The 19,043-nt window shown below is 41.2% G+C and overlaps 2 protein-coding genes across 2 annotated transcripts; one reads left to right on the top strand and one right to left on the bottom strand.

Annotated features, from left to right (window-relative positions):
• The first annotated feature begins 836 nt into the window (after positions 1 to 836).
• On the top strand, positions 837 to 5,074 carry cytip (cytohesin 1 interacting protein). The gene is made up of 9 exons (XM_071523051.1): positions 837 to 955; positions 1,041 to 1,291; positions 1,700 to 1,749; positions 1,904 to 1,958; positions 2,151 to 2,253; positions 2,467 to 2,560; positions 2,733 to 2,799; positions 3,152 to 3,218; positions 3,570 to 5,074. Exons 2-9 carry the CDS (start codon positions 1,121 to 1,123, stop codon positions 4,091 to 4,093), a joined length of 1,131 nt encoding a protein of 376 aa, XP_071379152.1. The 5' UTR covers positions 837 to 955; positions 1,041 to 1,120; the 3' UTR covers positions 4,094 to 5,074.
• Positions 5,075 to 8,424: 3,350 nt separating this feature from the next.
• LOC139647185 (polypeptide N-acetylgalactosaminyltransferase 5) lies at positions 8,425 to 15,802 on the bottom strand. The gene is made up of 10 exons (XM_071523040.1): positions 14,183 to 15,802; positions 13,722 to 13,888; positions 12,549 to 12,668; positions 12,133 to 12,268; positions 11,879 to 11,998; positions 11,296 to 11,413; positions 10,826 to 11,155; positions 10,351 to 10,431; positions 9,713 to 9,865; positions 8,425 to 9,466 (listed from the first exon to the last, which is right to left on the bottom strand). The coding sequence occupies exons 1-10, from the start codon at positions 15,352 to 15,354 to the stop codon at positions 9,326 to 9,328; spliced, it is 2,538 nt and encodes an 845-aa protein (XP_071379141.1). The 5' UTR covers positions 15,355 to 15,802; the 3' UTR covers positions 8,425 to 9,325.
• Positions 15,803 to 19,043: the final 3,241 nt, after the last annotated feature.

The following is a 19,043-nucleotide window of genomic DNA, read 5'->3' as shown; positions in this document are numbered from 1 at the left end:
ATACTTTACATGCATACATACTTTTATATAACGATAAAATATGGATGGAGAAACGTACAATAATCTGCGTTTATTGATAAAAATGTAGAAATCCAGGGGCTTGACACTCTTAGTCTGCTTACATTTGCAATGTCCTGGTAGAATGGGATATCTGCGTTCCAGACAGTCCCGTGGTAGCTTGGCCACTGGTGCTGCTAGGGGTCACACACATTCAGTGGGGCAGAGGGGATTGTTATGAGGCAATCTGCTGTCAACTGGGTTAACATAGCTTTAAGTAGGGTGGCCAATTATTCTGATGTCCTGGACACACTTGTAAATGAGTGTAAAGAAGCGCCTTTCTCAGATAAGGTCAGTTTAGCAATCTTATGTGCATTGTGAAAGATGATATTCCTTTTTTTCTACAGATAAAACAGTATACCATTTGAAGGCATGGGTGTGGAGGTTACGCTTTTGTGGCCTGTGGTTGAGTTTTCTTTAACTCATCAGACATGTGTTTTTGTCTCGCCGACTGCTGGTCTGTGTGTGTGATTTCCCTTTTGATCCAACCATGTCTGATGCCTTCGGCCCAATGACCCATGCTGTCTGTTTGGAGAGCGTGTTACTGGCCCCGAGCTAAATCAGCCTTTTGTCTGTCCTCATAAGATGAGTCTCTCTGCTTGGCAGAACAGAGGGCTCAGGCTCAGGTTGAGGCTGAGCCCATTGAGAAACTGAGAGTAGAGAGGCTGGAAGCAGGTGCTGGTGGAGGCGTGGACCACAGAGGTGGCAGTTTCTCATGCATTGCTGATTTCTGACAGACCATAAATCGAATTGCAAAGACTGCAAGAAGAAAAGGGACTGTTTGAAGGGGAGTGGAAAAGGCTTAAACAGATTCCTGTCCTATTCACAGCAGCAGACTAGCTATTCTCAAGAAAGAGAAGGAGAAAAAAAAGATAAAAGGAGTGAACAAGAAAAGGAGGTACGTGAGTCTATGATCTGCAGATGCAAGTCCACCACAACCATCACATGATGTGAATTTCCGCTTTGACACATTTTGCTTTTAGCTGCACAGCAGGGCAGGGCCACACAGTCCACGAAGAGCTACTGTAACAGGACATGATGGTGCTTTGAGGAGGACTCTACCATGCAGTCCACCATGAATTTCAATGGACTTCATTGCCAGGGCAGCCAGGAGAATTACATTCTGGACAATTCTCTGAGGAAGAAAAGTACTCTTTGGTACCGACGTTCGATGAAGGGACATAATGACAGACACCGGCAGAACACAGGGACTCTGCCTAGAGGATGGAAACAGGTGAGACAATAACCCAAGTGTAATATATATCGTAAACACTCAAACTTCTGTATTTCAAATCAAGTGACGTGCATCAAATTTAAGTTGGCCGTTTTGTTATACTTGTGAATTTGTAACACACAGTTATAAAACAAATTTCTCACACATTGTTGGATACTGAGAAGCAATTCACCGATTTACACTGACTGTGTAACCACAATACAGCAGGACCTTGCAACAGGAATAAAGCCTTTTAACAATTTTAATCTTTGGAGTTATGTAACAGACTATAGAATCAGAATGTTCTCAACAAAAAAACAACACGTACTGATGCATTTCTGTAGTTGCCTGACAGGTATGAAACTAGAATGTGTTATTGTATAGTATAGTACTGTTGTGAAGAGGAACTTTGCATTTCTCCTTTTGCAGACCAAACCAACTTGCTCCAACTCACTGGTTGATTACTCTGACCCTCAGAGGTAAATATTTGATTTGATATTTTATATTTGATTGCTGTTCAACATACAGTAGTTCTATAGTTCAACAAATAAATAGTCTTACAATAGTCTTACTATTGTGCAATGATGTGCAAGACTACTTTGGCATGATAACTGCATTTTTCTTTTTGCACAGGACCAGTATTGTATTGGAGAAGCAAGACAATGAAACATTTGGATTTGAAATTCAGGTAAGGCACATCAAATTTCATAAACACATGGATCTTTGTCACGCTATTTAATCTCTGATTCTGCAATAATACAAATAATCTGAAGTGTTTTTGTCCATAGTTAAATTTGGTTTATGCTTATTAAAGTAAACCTCCTTTGTGGAAATATAACTGTTTTGGCTGGTCTTGTGACAACGGTGTCTCCTGTTGTAGACCTATGGCCTGCAGCTGAAGAACAGCTCTGCAGTGGAGATGTGTACGTTTGTGTGCAGAGTGCAGGAGGACAGCGCTGCTGAGAGTGCAGGCCTGACCGCAGGTGAACCTCCCACATACTAGCCAGAGGACCTCATTTTACCTTTCTATCACACATAGACCAACAGATACATCACTTGCACACACACACACACACACACAGACACACACACACACACACACACCCCCGCATGCACGCACACACACACACACACACAAATGCAGTGCAGTGCAACTCATTCCTTCCTTTCTGTTTTTGCTCCCTCTTTAATCTTAGGTGATGTTATCCTCACCATCAACGGGGCGAGCATTGAAGGATCGTCTCATCAGCACATAGTTGACCTGATTCGAGAATCCACCAACTTACTGAAGTGAGTAACAGCAATGATAACTATCATGCTGATACATGCACCATAGAAGATAGATCCACTCCATGGAAACTTTACTACAACTGTGTTCTACAGCGTAATGCACTGTGATGCATAGTATTTTCTGTTCGGTGTAGGTCAGTACAAATGTTCTTTTTTCTGTGTGCAATTCCAGGATGGAGACCGTATGTGGGACTATTGTGAAGCGGATTGAGCTGGAGAAGAAGATGAGCTTGCTAAAGGTGTGTCTCTTTTACACTGCCCTAGTTTGTTGTTGACATAGCTCTGTGGTTGTATAGAGCAGCCTAAAAACAGTTGCTATGAAACCACATGAACCCAACCGGTAGAAATGATAGAGCAAAATTAGCACACAGTGGGTAATCACTGGTTGACCTGCTACACCATCATGTGCAAATAGGCTAAACTCAGCCATTCCATAACTAATCCTATACAAAGTAGGACATGGGAACACTGATACTATTGTGCACTCTAATATTGAGATATTGACTAGACTAGACTAGACTACACTAGACTAAACTAAGATTGATTTACTGTAAGTATAACCCAAATGTTTTTTTTTTTTTGCCCATACAGCAAACACTAAGAGAGAAATGGGTGGAGTTGCAAACGCTTACATTACAAGAAAAACGTCTTATGCGAGGTGAGAGGTTTTGCCCAGCTGTCAAACCACAGCACTTCCTTTCTCACGGCCATTGTCATCTTTCTTTAGCCAGAATGTTTTTGATGTGAATTGAAGTGTGAACTCCAAGATAAAGTACATGAAGAAGTTCCCCAGAGAGATGAACTAAGAAACTGTTGACACATTTCCTGTCACTGGGATGAAGCGCCTCACAGATCTGAATGACGTCAATGCTAGCTTGACGTCAGCTGCATCTTTTACTGTTAAAATGAATTCAGATGGCCACAGTTCGATAGCCACTGTGATTATCCAACCTATTTTACAATAAACCACATGCTGCATCTAAAACCGACTCTTTTCTCATGTTTTCAGGTAACTTGAACGACAGCAGTCTCCACCTCTCCATAGACTCTCTGGCGTTTCTCGACTCCCCCACAGGCCGGTGTGGTCAGCGTATTTCTAGTGACAGCAGCTGCAGGAGCGTGATGACTGAGGACAGTGACCAGGCCAGTGTGTTTGGTGACCTGAGCTCTCCCAGCCCCTGCAGCGCAGCCAGCACCACAGACGACAGCTGCTTCTTCTCCAGAGATTTCCCACCACAGGAGGGCTCCAGCAGGACGTCGTCTGGCCCCGGCCATCATCGCCTCCTCAGCCGCACCAGCAGCTCCAGTTTGGTCAGCAGCAGCAGCTCCCTCTCCCCTACCTGGGAGGAAACCAGGGCCTCGTCCCTGTTTGGTACCCTCCCCAGGAAAAGCAGGCGAGGCAGTGTCCGCAAACACATTCTCAAGTTACTTCCCGGACTCTACCGATCAGTTGAAGAAGAAGAGCTGGGACCAAACACCCAGGCTGCAGCTCCACTGGCAGCTCAGCCTTCTTTGACAGCAATGAACTGCTGAGTCAGTTAGTGTCCAACAGCTCTGGTCTCTACTTGATACTGCTGAGGGTTAACAAGGTCACTTGTGCTCAGAAGTAGTTTGTTGGCAACAAAAAGGAAAAAATGAACATAATGAAGTGTTTTCTCACACTTTAAAGACACAGTGTAATTTCTTTTTGCAAGAGTTCCTTCAGGGGAACACAGACAAGACAGACATTTTGGCATAAAGCCATTGTCAGTGACAGAGTTTACCCAAGAGGGTCCTGAGGTTTGAAGGTGCGCTTGGTTCGCTACATGGCTCAGAGTCTCATGGTGGCAAAAAAAAGCATTATCAAAATGAAAAATATTCTTCCTCTGAACATGCCTTTCAGTGAGTGTATGCATAACAGACTGTGGTGAATGATGGATGCATTTATGTAGCCTACTACTTTAAATAAAATAACTGAAAGTTTTTGCTTTGCCATAATCACAATGAGTAATCAGCATTAATCATCGTAATTGTAAGAACTACAGTACTTAGGTTTCAGATGCTGTGTTCATGTAGCATCTTGAAGGTGAATATGACCAGTGTGAACCCATATATGAGGACGTGACACTTCAATGTTCCAGTCAGTCAGTTAATTCAGGTTAACAACTGAGCAGCATCTCTGTCACGTTCAAAGCAGGAGCTTGAAACCGTAGCTCTCCACCACATAGATGGCTGCTCAGCTCAAAACAGGATGTGGGTGAGAGAGGTGCTACCATGTTAACTATTTTCATTTCCAAAATCATTTTCTGGTTATATACAACCTAGTTTCAGTGTTTAGAAACATACTGTGGTGCAGAACAGTTTCTTGTATGTCATTAATGCGTTAAAAGGTGTATGTTTTACTTTCAGTGTCGAAAGGATGCAGTTAAACATTTTAGAGATTGCTTTTGACTTTGGCTTTATCTTTTGCAATTTTCTGGATGTTGCTGATAAGACCATTACATACAAGAGACTGTGATTTTGTACATAAATAAAAATGAATATGATTGAATTGGTTAGTTTTATAAACTGTTTTTCTTCAGATATTAAATTTTCTGCCTTTTCAAGGTTAAGTCCATCAGATGGTGATTCACACTGACACTGAATTGGAAATGGGTAACTAAGCTAAGCTGCAGGATGAGCTATATTAAAGATTTCTACAACACTTATTTTTCTCATAAACAGAAGCAAAGATTTTCCAGGAAACCAAACTCAGATAGCTTATAAAACTGAAGCCAAAAAATTCACAAGTAGCCTAGTTACAGGAAGGCTCACGTATTTCCTGTGACTCTCACCTCATTGACTCTCACTACCTCTTTACTGCTAACACTATCTCAAAGGATAGGTGGGGGAGAGAGAGAGAGAGGAGAGAGAGAGAGAGAGAGAGAGAGAGAGAGAGAGAGAGAGAGAGAGAGACTTTTCTTTGAGATTCTGCAGCAACAGTGGTGGTGGGATAATATTTTGCTAACTCCACATTTTGATGAACTAATTAAGCAGCACAATTTCCCGTATTTCATGATTGTTAGTCACTGAAACAACTCTCACACATTATTTTGAAGCACTAAAACAGAAAAAGAATTAAAACGTTTATCACCTATTCTTTCTGTGGCCATTTTATGAAAATAAAATAAAATGGGCCCATTTTAGATTTTAATAACCTCCTCTGCAACATATTTTTCAAAAAAGTTCCACGGAGAAGCATACCACCTAAGAACCATTTTCTTAATGTGTCCACCACATTGTAAATGTTTCAAAATGTTACATCTGCTAATTTTGTGTGCCTTGGAATAGGTCACCCAAAAATGAAAATGTTGCACTAGCTTACTTGCTGTGTGTAATGTGGTTATATAAACTTCAACAGTGTTTCAACAGACATGAGGGTAGATAATGACAAAATTTTCGTTTTTTTGGAGAACTATTCTTTTAAGATTTTAAGGTCTTTCAGCATATAACGTGTTTAAATTAAGCTCAAGACATAACACGGCTCAACCTTAGAACACATGCAAAAACATTCCTTGTTCATTAGCTTACGTTGCGGTAAACCTATAGGAGAATGTTAATCTAGACCCATAATGTTACTGGAAGGAGTTGGTCACCCAGGAAAGATTAAAGAATCAGTACAATCACTCCATTTGTGAATGCCAAACTCACAAAGAGCCTTTGTTGGCCCCACAACAAAACCCCCGTTCTTCAGTGATTCAACACACACACGTCGCACATCGTACACTAGCACAAAAAGACAGCCTGCCCTTGCACCATTGATTAAAATGCAGGATGGTTTCTCTCTTCACTCTATGACAATGTAGGATAAGAATGAATATTTTGATTGCACACTTGGAATGGTCATCCGCAACAGCAAGCTGACAATGCACAGATGCTGGTTGACTTTGGATTCAGCCAAGGATCTGCAAAAAGCAACTGAGAACATCTGAGCAGTTTGAGTCTTTTCAAGGGCATAGAAGAAAAACAGACAAAGATGGAGACTGAGAAGAGCGTGGCTCCTCCAAGGGCCCTGGATGTAACTCTAGAGGAAGATGCACTGGCATCCCAGGTAGTGGAGATCATCAGTGGGATCACTCTGGGGGCCCTCCAGTCCCTGGAGGAGCCTGAGGAAATGGGTGCTTCCTCAATGGAGGAGGGAGATGACTCTGTGTTCTACAACGATGAGGACCAAGCTCTTCAGGACATGAAAGAAGCCGCGTCTTGTGCTTTTGGTGCTAGAGAGTGCAGGGCTGGGAGTCTAGTCAGCAACGAGGCATTTGAAGCGCCTATCCCACAGAAGAACGATGATACAGGAGTAGATCCCATCACTGACAAATACGATTCACAGACGGAGAAGAAGGTAACTGAGACTGGGAAGGACGTTCAGACAGACCAAGAAGAGGAGTGCCAAGAGCTCCAGACCCCCAAAACAGGACCCATGAGAGAGTCCCAGTCAGATCCTGCAGATCCAGTCACAGAGCGCAATCTAACCCCAGAAGAGTCACTGAGCACCGGAGAATCTCTTGAAGTAAACAGTTCACTCACAGAGCTACAAACACAGCCTGAGCAGAGTGCATCATCAGGGAAAGGTAAGAGAGATTTAATTACACAGTGAAATTGGGTTCATTTCTTGCTGAATTAAGCAGTATTGACTTGACAGAGGGCATTTTGTTTATCCAATACAAAACTGTTTTTTTTGTACTTGCACCCATGCACCAGGTGAGAAGGAAGATGTGGTGCTATCACCTCAGGAGCTGATAGAGGCACAGACACCAAATACTGAACTCTTCTATGTATCTAAAGAGGGGAGGGACACCGAGCTGAATGGGGAGGCCGAGGCCCCAGAGCAGACGTCTAGTGATGAACTCCAGATATCTGGTGAGAGCCAGGATGAGCTGGACCAGGAGCCACAGCAGGACAACTCCCATGTTTCCGCGGGGGCCCCTCAGGACTCCAGTCCAGGCTACTCCACTCTGCCTCTGCCAAAGAAGTCTGGTCGCACTGAAAGCCACAAGAAATCCTTCAACCACCACATCGCCTCCAAATACAATACTGTTTCCTACCGCAAGATTCGCAGAGGCAACACCCGCCAGAAGATAGAGGAGTTTGAGTCCATGATAATTAATTTGTAAGAGGATGGTTTAAATGCCTGTTTCAGGTAGATGTGCTGTGTAACAAGCATCTGGAACATAATCCATAACATAGTCAACATAGGCATTGTAGGAAACTGGATTAATGATCATTTTGGTTGTGCATCTCTGTCATATGGTACACAATCTACACACTTTATTGTTACTAAAAAGTACTTGTAGACAGTCCATGTTTACTGAAAAACTTTGATGTAACAGCTAAATTACACAAACCTTATGTATGTGGCCTGGATTAATTACACATTGACTTGTAATTGAAGCATAGGGCCTTCTATTCATATCGATTGCGTACTAACTGGGTGGACAGCAATCCCAGAAACCCATCTAATATCCTCAGGGTATTTTTTTTCCATTTGATAGTTTTATAGCAGGAACCATGTTGTTATGTAAGGCAAGCTTGAGGCTTTATAATCCTACTAGCTAATATTATAACCAAGATGTTAGTTGGTATTAGACCCTCAGTATCTTAGAGCCCCTGGATAGCAATCCTCTGCATAAGCAGTGTAACTATGAAGGTAAGTATCTTAAGGAACTATTTTAAGTGACTAATACCTAAACCTGTGCTTTTCATTGCAACTGCATTTTCAGATGTTTATGTATAATTCATTAAATTTAATGTTTATATTTCCGTCTTTTATTAATTAAATGCACAATACTTACATATCCTGGTGTAATAAACTGACAAATGGTACAAACTCCTTTATTTTAAGTGATCTTTATTTCCATTTTTGTTAGAAAATGCAATTTTGTGGGTAAGAGTTTGATAATCAGTCAGAAAAATGACTAAATCACAGCATAGATTTATTAGGCACCATGAACCAACACTTCCCTCTAGTGACAGCGACAGAAATCCACACCAAGAGACAATACACTCAACAAAACCTAAACCTACATAATGGAGCAATTAAAAACAGAAAAGTAGCCATTTCTCCCAAGTGTCATGAAACTTAACAGCATAAAGTAGATAACATCTAGAAAAGTAGATGTCTCATCATAAGATGTGATATGCATTACACTCATGAAAAAAAAGCTTATGACACATTGCATGCATTTTAATTTTTACATCAAATTCATTACCAACAGTGAACACAACAAGAAAAAAAACAACTTTTTTTCAAATTAAATCTACGAGGCACCGTTTGATCTTTTTTATCTTCGGCAGCCAAACTATATATGGTAGTAATAAACTGTTATCAGATGAAGTGTTCTTCCACAAACATCATCTGAAGACCAGTTTTATACAATCATCTCAGTCACATCTGTAGTCCATTTACCAAATGCCTGTGTAGACAATCTTTTCTAAAATTAGCAACCTCCAGACCAAACTTTCCAACATGTGAACAGCGACTAGATGCTCTCTCTTCTCTGGCACTAGTGTTTAAAGTCAAGGTCTGTCAAGGCTGATACGGAAAAAGGGCAACAGAAACATTGCACATCCCCACACCATCTCCTTCACAGCAACACAGCTTTAGCACCACACATTTCACTGCCAACAAAACGCCTCCTGCTTCTTTTTGGACAGTTCTATGCCGATGCTGTACCACAGACCGTACCGTAGTGTGAGGCCACTGAGAGTCTGCAGTGCATGTTAAACACTTTAACTCCTTCAGTCCCATCACTGAGTATAGTAGTGTGTGAACTGCCACTTTTGGAAGGCATTGCTGGAATCACACTCCTTGAGGTGGATAGCGTCACCCTGGGGCCCCGCCTCCAGGCACCTATGGTGGGGAATTAACTCTGCTAGGAGGTGCTCCCCCTTGGCAAAGACAAAACAGAAGACATAATTATGAACACAGCTTTACCCTCACACTATAAACAATGAAACTCACACTGTAAACCTTCACCAAACACTGCCATCAGCAACATTTTGCTTGAATTTCTGAGATCCTGCTGCTTCAAATAGTTCTTACACAGACCAAGAATTTCTGGATGATAGAGTTGTGAAATGAAAGAAAAACAAATATGATAGACAAAGCAATCGCCGCACCCAAAGCCGACCTACCAGTGCGGAGTTGGAGGCCTTGTGGAACCAGCGGAGTTTGGGGTTGGCACTGTCACATAATTCTAGAGCCAGGCCAGTTTCTTTGCCCTCGGGAACAATGCATAAATCTCGCTGGCGAATATGCCTCATCCAGGTGTAATTAAAGTGCTGACTCTAAATATCAGGGAGAAAGAGAGAGGGAAAGAGTGACAGGCATATAATTAGGCTTCAAGGAAAATATAGGTTTTTCAAGGGTGGCTCAGTGGGGCTGCTTTGACTCCAACACGAACACATTTTGAAAGTCTTGGTCTTGTCTTGGACTCTGCACTCATTTATCTTGGCTGCATTTGTTGTGGTCTAGGTCTGGTCTTGGATATTTCTGTTACACATCTCTTTTTTCTCCTCGCTATAAGTCCAAACCCAGTAAATCCAAAGATTAGTGTGAAAATTACAAAATGCACTCTCTATATTGCTCTTTCTGTATAATGTCACATATTCTGCTGAAAAACCCTTAATCTAACAATTCTGTGATGTGACTAATATTTTGGTATTTTGTTCAGGACTTTGCCTTGGCATATCTGCCTTGGCCTGCTATGTGAACATCTGGTACTATGTAAATTGTTAGAGTATACAAAAACTACAACATTTGAAATGCTTACCTGCTTGCTGAGATTACATGTCTCAAAGGACAGAGAGCCCTTCTGCAGAACAAGGCATTTTCTTAAGCCACGATTGAATACCTAAAAAATAACAAAAACATTAGAGCTGGAAAACCAGTAATGAAAACATTTGTTTACTCATTCAACGTGCCACATGACAGACAGGCCTTGTTTTCCTTCTCGGTTCCTTCAATAAATCCTGACAGAGAGCAGTCACAGGCTTTAACGGACAGCCATGCTTTGTTCCATAGGAGCACAATCACAGTCTCTGTTTGGGTTGAGTTTGCTAAAAGGAGTTCTTAGCAGAGACAATAGCTTCATGGAGGGCAAACATAATTAGCCTTAATTTTTTTAAAGGATGCTTTAAGGAAATATAAACAAAGTGTAAGTGGACACAGATGACAGAGCATTGTAAGTCACAGTGAAAAGATGAAAAAAACAACAACATTTGTAGTAGAGCATCAAATCCACCTACCAGGCCCTCAGCTTTGACTAAGGGAGTATCCATATCTGGATACACATTCTCCAGGTACCACTTGAAGCTCTTGCATTTGAGCTTCTTCCTCAGCTCAATCTGCTCAGTGAGGCTGCCAATGTCAGTGACACTTTTATCCAGCAGGTGGTGGTAGCCGTGGCCGTAGAAAATGTCTTTGTACTCATCCAGCCACACTTCAGCCACCCTGGCCAGGTTACGCTCCACAGTCTTCTGCCTGTCCTTGGGGAACTTGTAAGGGTTCTGGCCTCGGAAAATGTGTCCCACTCGAGAGCAGGGGATAATCTCTATTTCCCCTCCGCACATCCAGATCTGTCCAAATGGCAACACACAGGATTATAACAGGACATGTATTCATGTGAGAGATGTTCTATGTGGTCCCTGAACAAATATGAGCAATATTCATGCGTGCATGTGTAAGAAATGTGTATCAAATCAAATGAGTGATATACCTTAAATGAAATCTCCATGTTCTCTCCACCCCATACATCCAGCCCAGGATCATAGGCACCGAGCTCATAGAAGTATTTCTTGTCTATAGAGAAAAGGCCCCCGGCCATAACTGGACAGCTGTAACAGTGGAAAAAAACCCAAAACAAAATATGAGTTTAAAGGGACAGCCAACTAAAATATGCAATTTCTCATTAAAATGTTGGGTGTAAAAAACAACACGGAACTGCGAGAAACTGAAGTTGGTTTCTATGCAAGCCATTTTGCTACGGTAGGATTAAAATGTATTTAGCTTGTTGAAAGAAAAAAAAAAGAAGTGAACGTTGCTTGACCTAGGTTCCTAAGCAATGTGTGTTTTTAGCGACAACACCGAACCTATGCTGATAAAACATATTTTTGGTGGCGAAATGTTTTAGTTACAACTAGACTGAGTCAATAGATAAAATTCCAACTGCTAAACTATTTTGCTAATTAAGTATCAGTGTTCACTTTATACCTGTATAATGAACAGCAATGGCACAGCATGGGAAAACTCTTAGCCCCTTGTAATTTCCAAATTGTAATTTCCAAACAGTGTTTAGTTACCGGATAGGATCTGCGATGGTCATGTTATTCTTCTTAATGTATTCCTCTGGCAATGTGCTCCAGCCAAACACCAAAGGCCATTTGAAAATACCTCTTTGGAAGTTGTCAACCAGCACATAACTGAAAAGAAACCACAGAAAAGAATCTATAAGATCAGGATACTACCTCTTTGAACATTACATTTTCTTCTATCCAACATTATCACACCCCATGTATGACTTATCCATTACGCAAATATGCCTCCGTTGAGTCACCTCATATCCTTGTCATTGATGACTTCAATAACTGGGCAGGCCACTTTCCTCCTGTCCAGATAGACTCTCTCTAACAGCGGCTCCAACCAGCCCACATTACATTCAATGTGGGAGTCGAGGAAGGTAAGAACCTCGCCTAAGAAGAAAGCAAACAACCTGCTGCAGTCAAACAAAAGGCCACATCTACAGAACAGGATTCACATATGTAAATAGTACGACTTCCTGGAACACTTTTCAATTAATTCTTTGATAAGGCAGGTTGTTTGTTTTTATATATAAACAACAGTAGATACAAATATTCTTAATATATACATTAAAATGAACAGTTGTTATTAATGAAAGTGATTGCTGTTTCCCTATCCCAAGCTGTGATGCAGTGATAGAGGTGGTAGGAAGAAAAGCAGAACATTGCCCACCTTTGGCGATGGCGGCTCCAGCCAGCCTGGCCCTGATCAGGCCCTGCCTCTCCTTCAGACGGACGATTCGGACTTTGGGAAACTGGGACATGTACGCATCCAGCTGCTCCTTCAGATAGTCTGCGGGAGTAGAGGAGAGTGGTCAAACTACTGCGTGCCTAGAAACCAGTTAATGTGATTTTGCAACACTCAATGTGCAGGCAAAAGTGCATACAGGCTGACATGTTAACCTAAAGCACTTACAAAATATGTGTTATCATTATTACCACTATCGTAAAACTTCCGATAAAGGCTGGGTCTCAAATAAGAGAGTGTTGTGTGTATGAATAAATAAAGGCAGGTCCCCAATAAAATCCAGGTAGAAAAAAAATGACAGAACTACCAGAAAGGAGTCTTAAGTCACACAATACTTATAGTCTAAAATATCACAAAAATATGCCAAAAAGAGATGCTGCATAGTAAGTAATAATGTCAAGTTCTGCTAGGTTTTGTTCAGCTCCTGCCCAAACTTGAAAATGGCCCGGTTAACTTCAAAGGACGCATAGGACAACTCACTCTTCTTTTCCTCTTTTTATTTTCCACTTCGCTTTGATTACTTTGTTACAGTCCAGTTTTGCTTTTAGTAAAACTAGTAAAAGCACTTAGTAGAGTTAATTAGGTTGATAACCTTTTAAAGAAACAAAGGGAAAATGTCATTTTCTTATTTGCCTATTATCAAACAATATCTGACATAACACATTTGTGAGCAAACCTACAGCAGAATAGCATGGCACTGAAAAGTTGAGAGAGACAGCTGTAAGATATTTCAATATCAGTGCTAGATAAATAACATATTACTATTATTATCTGACATCAACTGCCTATATCACTAATAGTTTTAGGCTACAAATAGGTGATTGTATAAATTTGAGCATAAATCTTTACACAATACCGGTAAATTCTATTATTTTTTACTGTGGACCTACCAAAAGAAATAACGGCCTCTCTCTAATAACAGCCTTTCTCTATATAATGTGGGTGCTGTCTTTTGTTGAGGTAAATAAAGGCCATTATTGGAAGGTTTACAGCACTTTTAGTTGCTACCACTAGCAATATTATCCACCTGTGAAGACTCATTCAAGGCAAAATTATCTACCTGTGAAGAAATCATCACACTTGGAATCCCTGTATTACCTTTGGTGCTGAAGTCATCCACCAGGATGATCTCCTTAAGGAGGTGTGGTGGAGATCTGTTGAGAACACTGTGCACAGAGCGGAGCAGCGTGGACCACACTTCGTCCACAAAGCAGAAAATCACACTGGTGTCGGGCAAGTCGTCATGGACCAGATTGTCCGCGCACCTGGAAAACACCACAATAACAAAATTTAGCTGATGTTTGTCAATGGCAGCCATGTTTGAGAGGTGAAGAGCACAGTACAGAAGGATGCAGGATACACTGTCTTACATTTCAGTCAGTGTTTCTCTTTTCATACTTAGGGGATCCTGAATCTTAAAGCCAAAGTAATAAATCCAACAATGAAAGTTTTTATTTATTCTATCAGCTGCAAATTCCTCTGCATAACCTGTCCTGGGGTCCCACTAAGAACAGACTTTGAAAAACTGATTTGTACTATTTTCTTTGTATGAAACTCACGTCTGAGGCCTGGTGTCCGGGATGGCACGGTCCACTGGGATCTGGTCACTCAGGTACACATTGAAATGTCCTTCGTCCCATCTCTTCTTCACCTCCCCCTCTTTGTCATTGGGAACGATTACCGCCTGACCAAACTGGCCCACCGCATTGGCATCTCTAGGAGCGTGTGTCACGTCCAGAGCAAGCACCTTGTGGACACCTGGTTTCCGTGCGACAGTGGAGTTGTCCTTGGAGCCTGTTCCTTGTTGGAGCTTCGGCTTGATTGTAGGTTTCAAGGGTTCCCTCGCTGCATTCGCGTCACTTTTGACAAGTGTTTTGACCTGTTTTTCCTCATTTTTGACATTTACCTCCTCTCCTTTTCCATCCTTGTTGGGAGGTTTAGAGGATGTTTTAACAGGGTGTGCCTCATCGGCCTTGAGCTGGCTCACTTGTTTACCTGTCTTGGCCTTAGGTTCATCCTTGACATTCTCATTTATCTTTGAATCCACATTGTTCATAACTTTTTGTATTGTATCTCCAATTTTGAGGGGTTTCTTCTCTGAGGTAGGTAGAGGGCCATGTTTTCTTTCCTGAACACCAGGCGGCACTTTGGTTATATTAGACACTGCTACAGGCAATGACACTTTATTTACTTCAGCTTTCTTCACTTCTACTTTTGTCTCACCCAGATCCAAGTTGACTGCTTTTTTGGCAGGTGCCCTGGTTTTCACAGGAAGACCCTGCTTTGATGCGATATCATTTAGGGCTGCTTGTTCAATATGTTTGGAGGCTGCAGATTTAGAGCTGTCAAGCTTGGGTTGGGCATGTTCTTGTTGCTGAAGAGGGCTCAGTTTGTCGTCCCTCAACATTTGGTCCCGTTTCTTCTCTCCATGTCTGTACACTTGGGCTAATTTGTTCCCTGCATTGAGTGGCCCTTTGTCCGCATGGCTGATAGCCAAGTCTACCCTCTGCACTGGGTGTTTAAACCCCCTTTTCATCAGCTGTGTCACCTTGGTGGACTGGTGTCTAATAAGCTCCCTTTCCTTTATCACACGCTCCTTCAACAGTTGACCGTTCACATCGTTTATTGACATGCGAAGTGCAGCCATGTCAAAGAGCAGCCAAATGACAGAGGCAATGAAAACAAATGCGAGTACCCTCCCACTCCCCCTGAAGTATCGCCTAATCTTCATTGTCCTCAGATTTAAAAAGAAAACAAAAAAAAAGTAATGTGAATCCAATGCAGAAACATATCAAATGTCAAAATATCATAATGCGCAGGCCACTCATACTTCTCAGTTGCAGCCAAAGTTTTCCTGTGTTTGGTAAGGATAGTTGCCTGCGTGGCATAGCCTACTAGGAATATTACACTGAGCAGCAGCGGTAGTCAGTGTTGTCAGTCAGAAATACAGCCTTGCATTTATGACATCCATAGCACGGCGCAAATGTACAGTGCAATGTTATTCTGTCATACTGCATCGCTTTCTGATCATTTCCAGCTACCGTAGGATGTGTTTGATTCGCTCAACTCACCAAACCGTTCTTCAGTGAAAGAAGTAAAAAGATTACGTTTCTCTACTGGGAGTCCACGCCACAAAATCGACACACATTTTTGTGTAGGGAAGACGTAGCCTACCTACTTCAACTTTGCACTTTGAGAGTACACTGTGATTGGACAGATAAGCAAGAAAGTCTCAGCCCTACACGGAGGTAGCGTCAAGCTAGCCAGAGATAGCTAGAATAGTCCCGGATGTAAATTTTTTCTCATTCAAAATAAAGCGTTGAATTAGTCACTTTTGGAAAAAAAAGAAGACTAAATATCTAACTGGGTGTATAGGACAACATAAATCATATCAAAACACGTAATTTAATACGTTCAGCAAATATGGCTTGGCAATGTAGCAGTAAAATTGATTTTTGAAATATTAGTACTATACACGTTCGTCAATGAGGATTTTATTTTGTGAGTTTTTAACCGGACGTTCTATTTTAAATCTGGGAGGATTGACACTGCTGACAGAGGCGGGGTTAGCAAAAAGTTTCAAGTATCCGTGTCAAACTGCAAACTCAATACATGGTAAGAAGTGTGCGCAGTTTGGCTATCATCGATATGATTTAGCTTGTTAATGTGGTTGTTGTTGACTATTCGGTTGGGCGTACTTGAGAGTAATGTAACTCTGGCAATATCTTTAAATATGTGTTTTACGTCGCTTCAACCGTTGCCTACGCAAAAGGTTTATGAAGCAAGCTTAACTGGCGAAACGAGTTCTGACCAATAGGATAAAGCACACACCTTGAAATGCAGTATAACTTGTTTTAATAGCCTATACCAGTATAACTTGTTGTTGTACTATTTTAAAACCACCATAACTCAAATTAGTGTCCGTTCTCCTCTAGGCTATATTTGATATATTTGAAATAGGCCTGTTACATTTAACATTCAGTCTTGACTCAAAATACCCGTAAACTCAGGTTTAGTTGTCACTTGCTGCCTTTCCCTTGTATTAAAACCTCAGAAGGTAGTTGTCAGAATGAAAAATGTCTAAATACCACAAAATTTCAAAGCGTGTAGCCTACATAGAAAACCTTTACGGATGTTGGACCGTATCCGTAGGTTTTTGGGCCCCAGTATGAATTGGCTGTCATATCCACAAGTCCTAATTCATGGGAAGGCAGTTTTACACTAGCGTTAGCCTAGGTCGGACAGAAAGATACATGCCAGTGCCAGGACTACCAGGCTAGAGGCAATTCATTTTCATCAATGACTGTGACGGTAGAGTCAATGATCATTGACTGTAAAAAAACATTTACAGTCAACACATTTTATATAAAATTTGGTGATGCAGTATGGGCGTTATGTGATTGCATTTTAAAGGGAAATACCACATACTTTACAAATTCACATATTCCTGTCTCACTCCATTCAAGTCTAATGATTAAGAAAATGAGAACCACTTTCCTAAAGCTACAAACTGAAACAGGAATCAAATCTGTGACATTATACTGATGCACAGCCTGGAGAAGCCCTATTGACAGTGAAGGAGAGGCTGACTGTGACATGTCCACAAAGCCTAAACTTTTGCATTCAAATGAGCTTTAAATTTAGTGCTGCCAGTTCAAAGAATATACCCTCAAACCCAGAAATCATACTGCATACTGTCACACACATATTAATACTCTATGGAGCTATAAATCTGTGTGACATTACAGGTTAAAGGGTGGGGCAAACTTGTCTCTCTTATCTCTGGCTGTGGACAAAGGTGAATGTACACCAAATGAAATGTCCTAAAACAGAGAAGAAACAAAATTAAAAACTGAGTCTCGGTTGTATTTCCCTTCTATGCCTGTTCTATGTTCTATGTTCTATGCCTGCATATATGTGGGCCCAGTGGAGTCATCTATCTAGAATGAGGAGTGCTACTGAAATTTTCAGAAAAGCCCAGATAGATTAGCCAATTTCTAAATCTAGCCAGTAAACTAGAGTTTTGACAAATAATTCTTTAGTAACAAAACACAGTTCCAGGAGTAAAAATAAGATAATTTCAGCTCCCTTAATGTTATGACGTGGGATTACCAATATTTTGAAAATGTATCATTCAGTCAATAGAAACATGAAAAGTTCAATATGTTCTGTGACAACCACATTCTTAAAAGCTGTATTACTAAGGCCATTAGATTCATTACTGTTGCAACTTTTAGTGAGATACCCAATATTCTAAAAATAGATCACCTGAAACCTGAAAAATTCTGACTCTCTCACACGTACACACACACACACACACACAGACACAAACACAGGCACAGGCAAATGTGCACAACCACATTCATAAAAGCTGTATTACTGCGGCCATTAGGCAGTGATTAGTGAAGGCGACGACAGGTTTTCCTCTTCATCAGCAGGCATCTCCTGGGAGTCCCATTGGCTCCATCCAGCCTATTAACAGTCCCCAACACAAGGAGGGAGGGGAGTGGTACCTCCCATGGTGGCTGCCCTTAGCCGCACTACACAGGCTTTCATTAGTGTGTTAGCTAAATGATTGGCCTCAGGATAGCCCCCAAGCCCTGCAATGCATGTGTTAGTTTATATGTTCCATCCACTGGGCAATTTATTCATTTATTCATCCATTTCTGCATTCACACTCATGATGGCATCATTTGGTGAATTTGATTGTATTTTCTCTAAACTGAATGGGCATCGGGTTAGGAAAAACACCAACAGCTAGACACAGGTAACCTATATCTGCAGCTAAAGCAGTGAAAATCAATCATCAGTGTATAATAACACTAATTTTCATTCATAGTTTCATTACCTGAAGTGGCACTATACAGGTATCTATACTGTCCTTGTAGTCTATATAATATACACAGTAGTCCTGTAGCAGCCTTTCCTATTATTGAGCATATTGCTATCCTCTTCTGTCCCTCCTTTTCCTTTGAGAAGAGGAGGGGGTGCTGTAATATTTTTTAACTTTTAATGCATTCAATAGCTTATAGTACAGTAAATTAGTTTTAATTATTTTTTTTTTTACATATCTAGCTACTGTCCCTGCACCCTAAAGCAGATGGTCCTTCGTAGATTCTCTGAGGGATAAATTATGCTTTATAGAATCATTGCAAACTGAGAAACCACTTGAACATAATCTAAACAGTTCTTCACTGCTAGACTCATTAACTGCCATATGGCACCAAGTGGTATTTCAGTGGTTCTGTTGTTCACAAATGGTTCTTTCCCTTTGAGTGGTTCTGTATAGAACCACAAATGATTCCAGGACAAGAGAAGTCTTTTGAGTCAATCACTGCTGCCTACTTTGATCGCACTTTGTACCTGTTGACCTTAATATGATGAAGTGAGTGTAATGGGCATGAGTGTAACAAAATGTAA

This window comes from Centroberyx affinis, unplaced genomic scaffold (genome assembly GCF_046629955.1).
Source record: "Centroberyx affinis isolate AG114_WGS23_722 - 3 ecotype Tasmania unplaced genomic scaffold, CSIRO-AGI_Caff_v1 ptg001058l_1, whole genome shotgun sequence".
NCBI classification, from domain to species: Eukaryota; Metazoa; Chordata; class Actinopteri; order Beryciformes; family Berycidae; genus Centroberyx; species Centroberyx affinis.
The sequence above is the reverse complement of the archived record's forward strand: the minus strand, read 5'-3'. Positions and strand labels throughout refer to the sequence as shown.

Coding starts and splice junctions, on each gene's coding strand:
- cytip (XM_071523051.1), top strand. CDS start 1,121: ATGCAGTCCACCATGAATTTCAATGGACTTCATTGCCAGGGCAGCCAG. Junction 1,292..1,699: donor TGCCTAGAGGATGGAAACAG/GTGAGACAATAA, acceptor CTCCTTTTGCAG/ACCAAACCAACTTGCTCCAA. Junction 2,561..2,732: donor GAATCCACCAACTTACTGAA/GTGAGTAACAGC, acceptor GTGCAATTCCAG/GATGGAGACCGTATGTGGGA.
- LOC139647185 (XM_071523040.1), bottom strand. CDS start 15,354: ATGAAGATTAGGCGATACTTCAGGGGGAGTGGGAGGGTACTCGCATTT. Junction 13,889..14,182: donor CCGGACACCAGGCCTCAGAC/GTGAGTTTCATA, acceptor GGTGTTTTCCAG/GTGCGCGGACAATCTGGTCC. Junction 11,156..11,295: donor ACATGGAGATTTCATTTAAG/GTATATCACTCA, acceptor CCATTTGGACAG/ATCTGGATGTGCGGAGGGGA.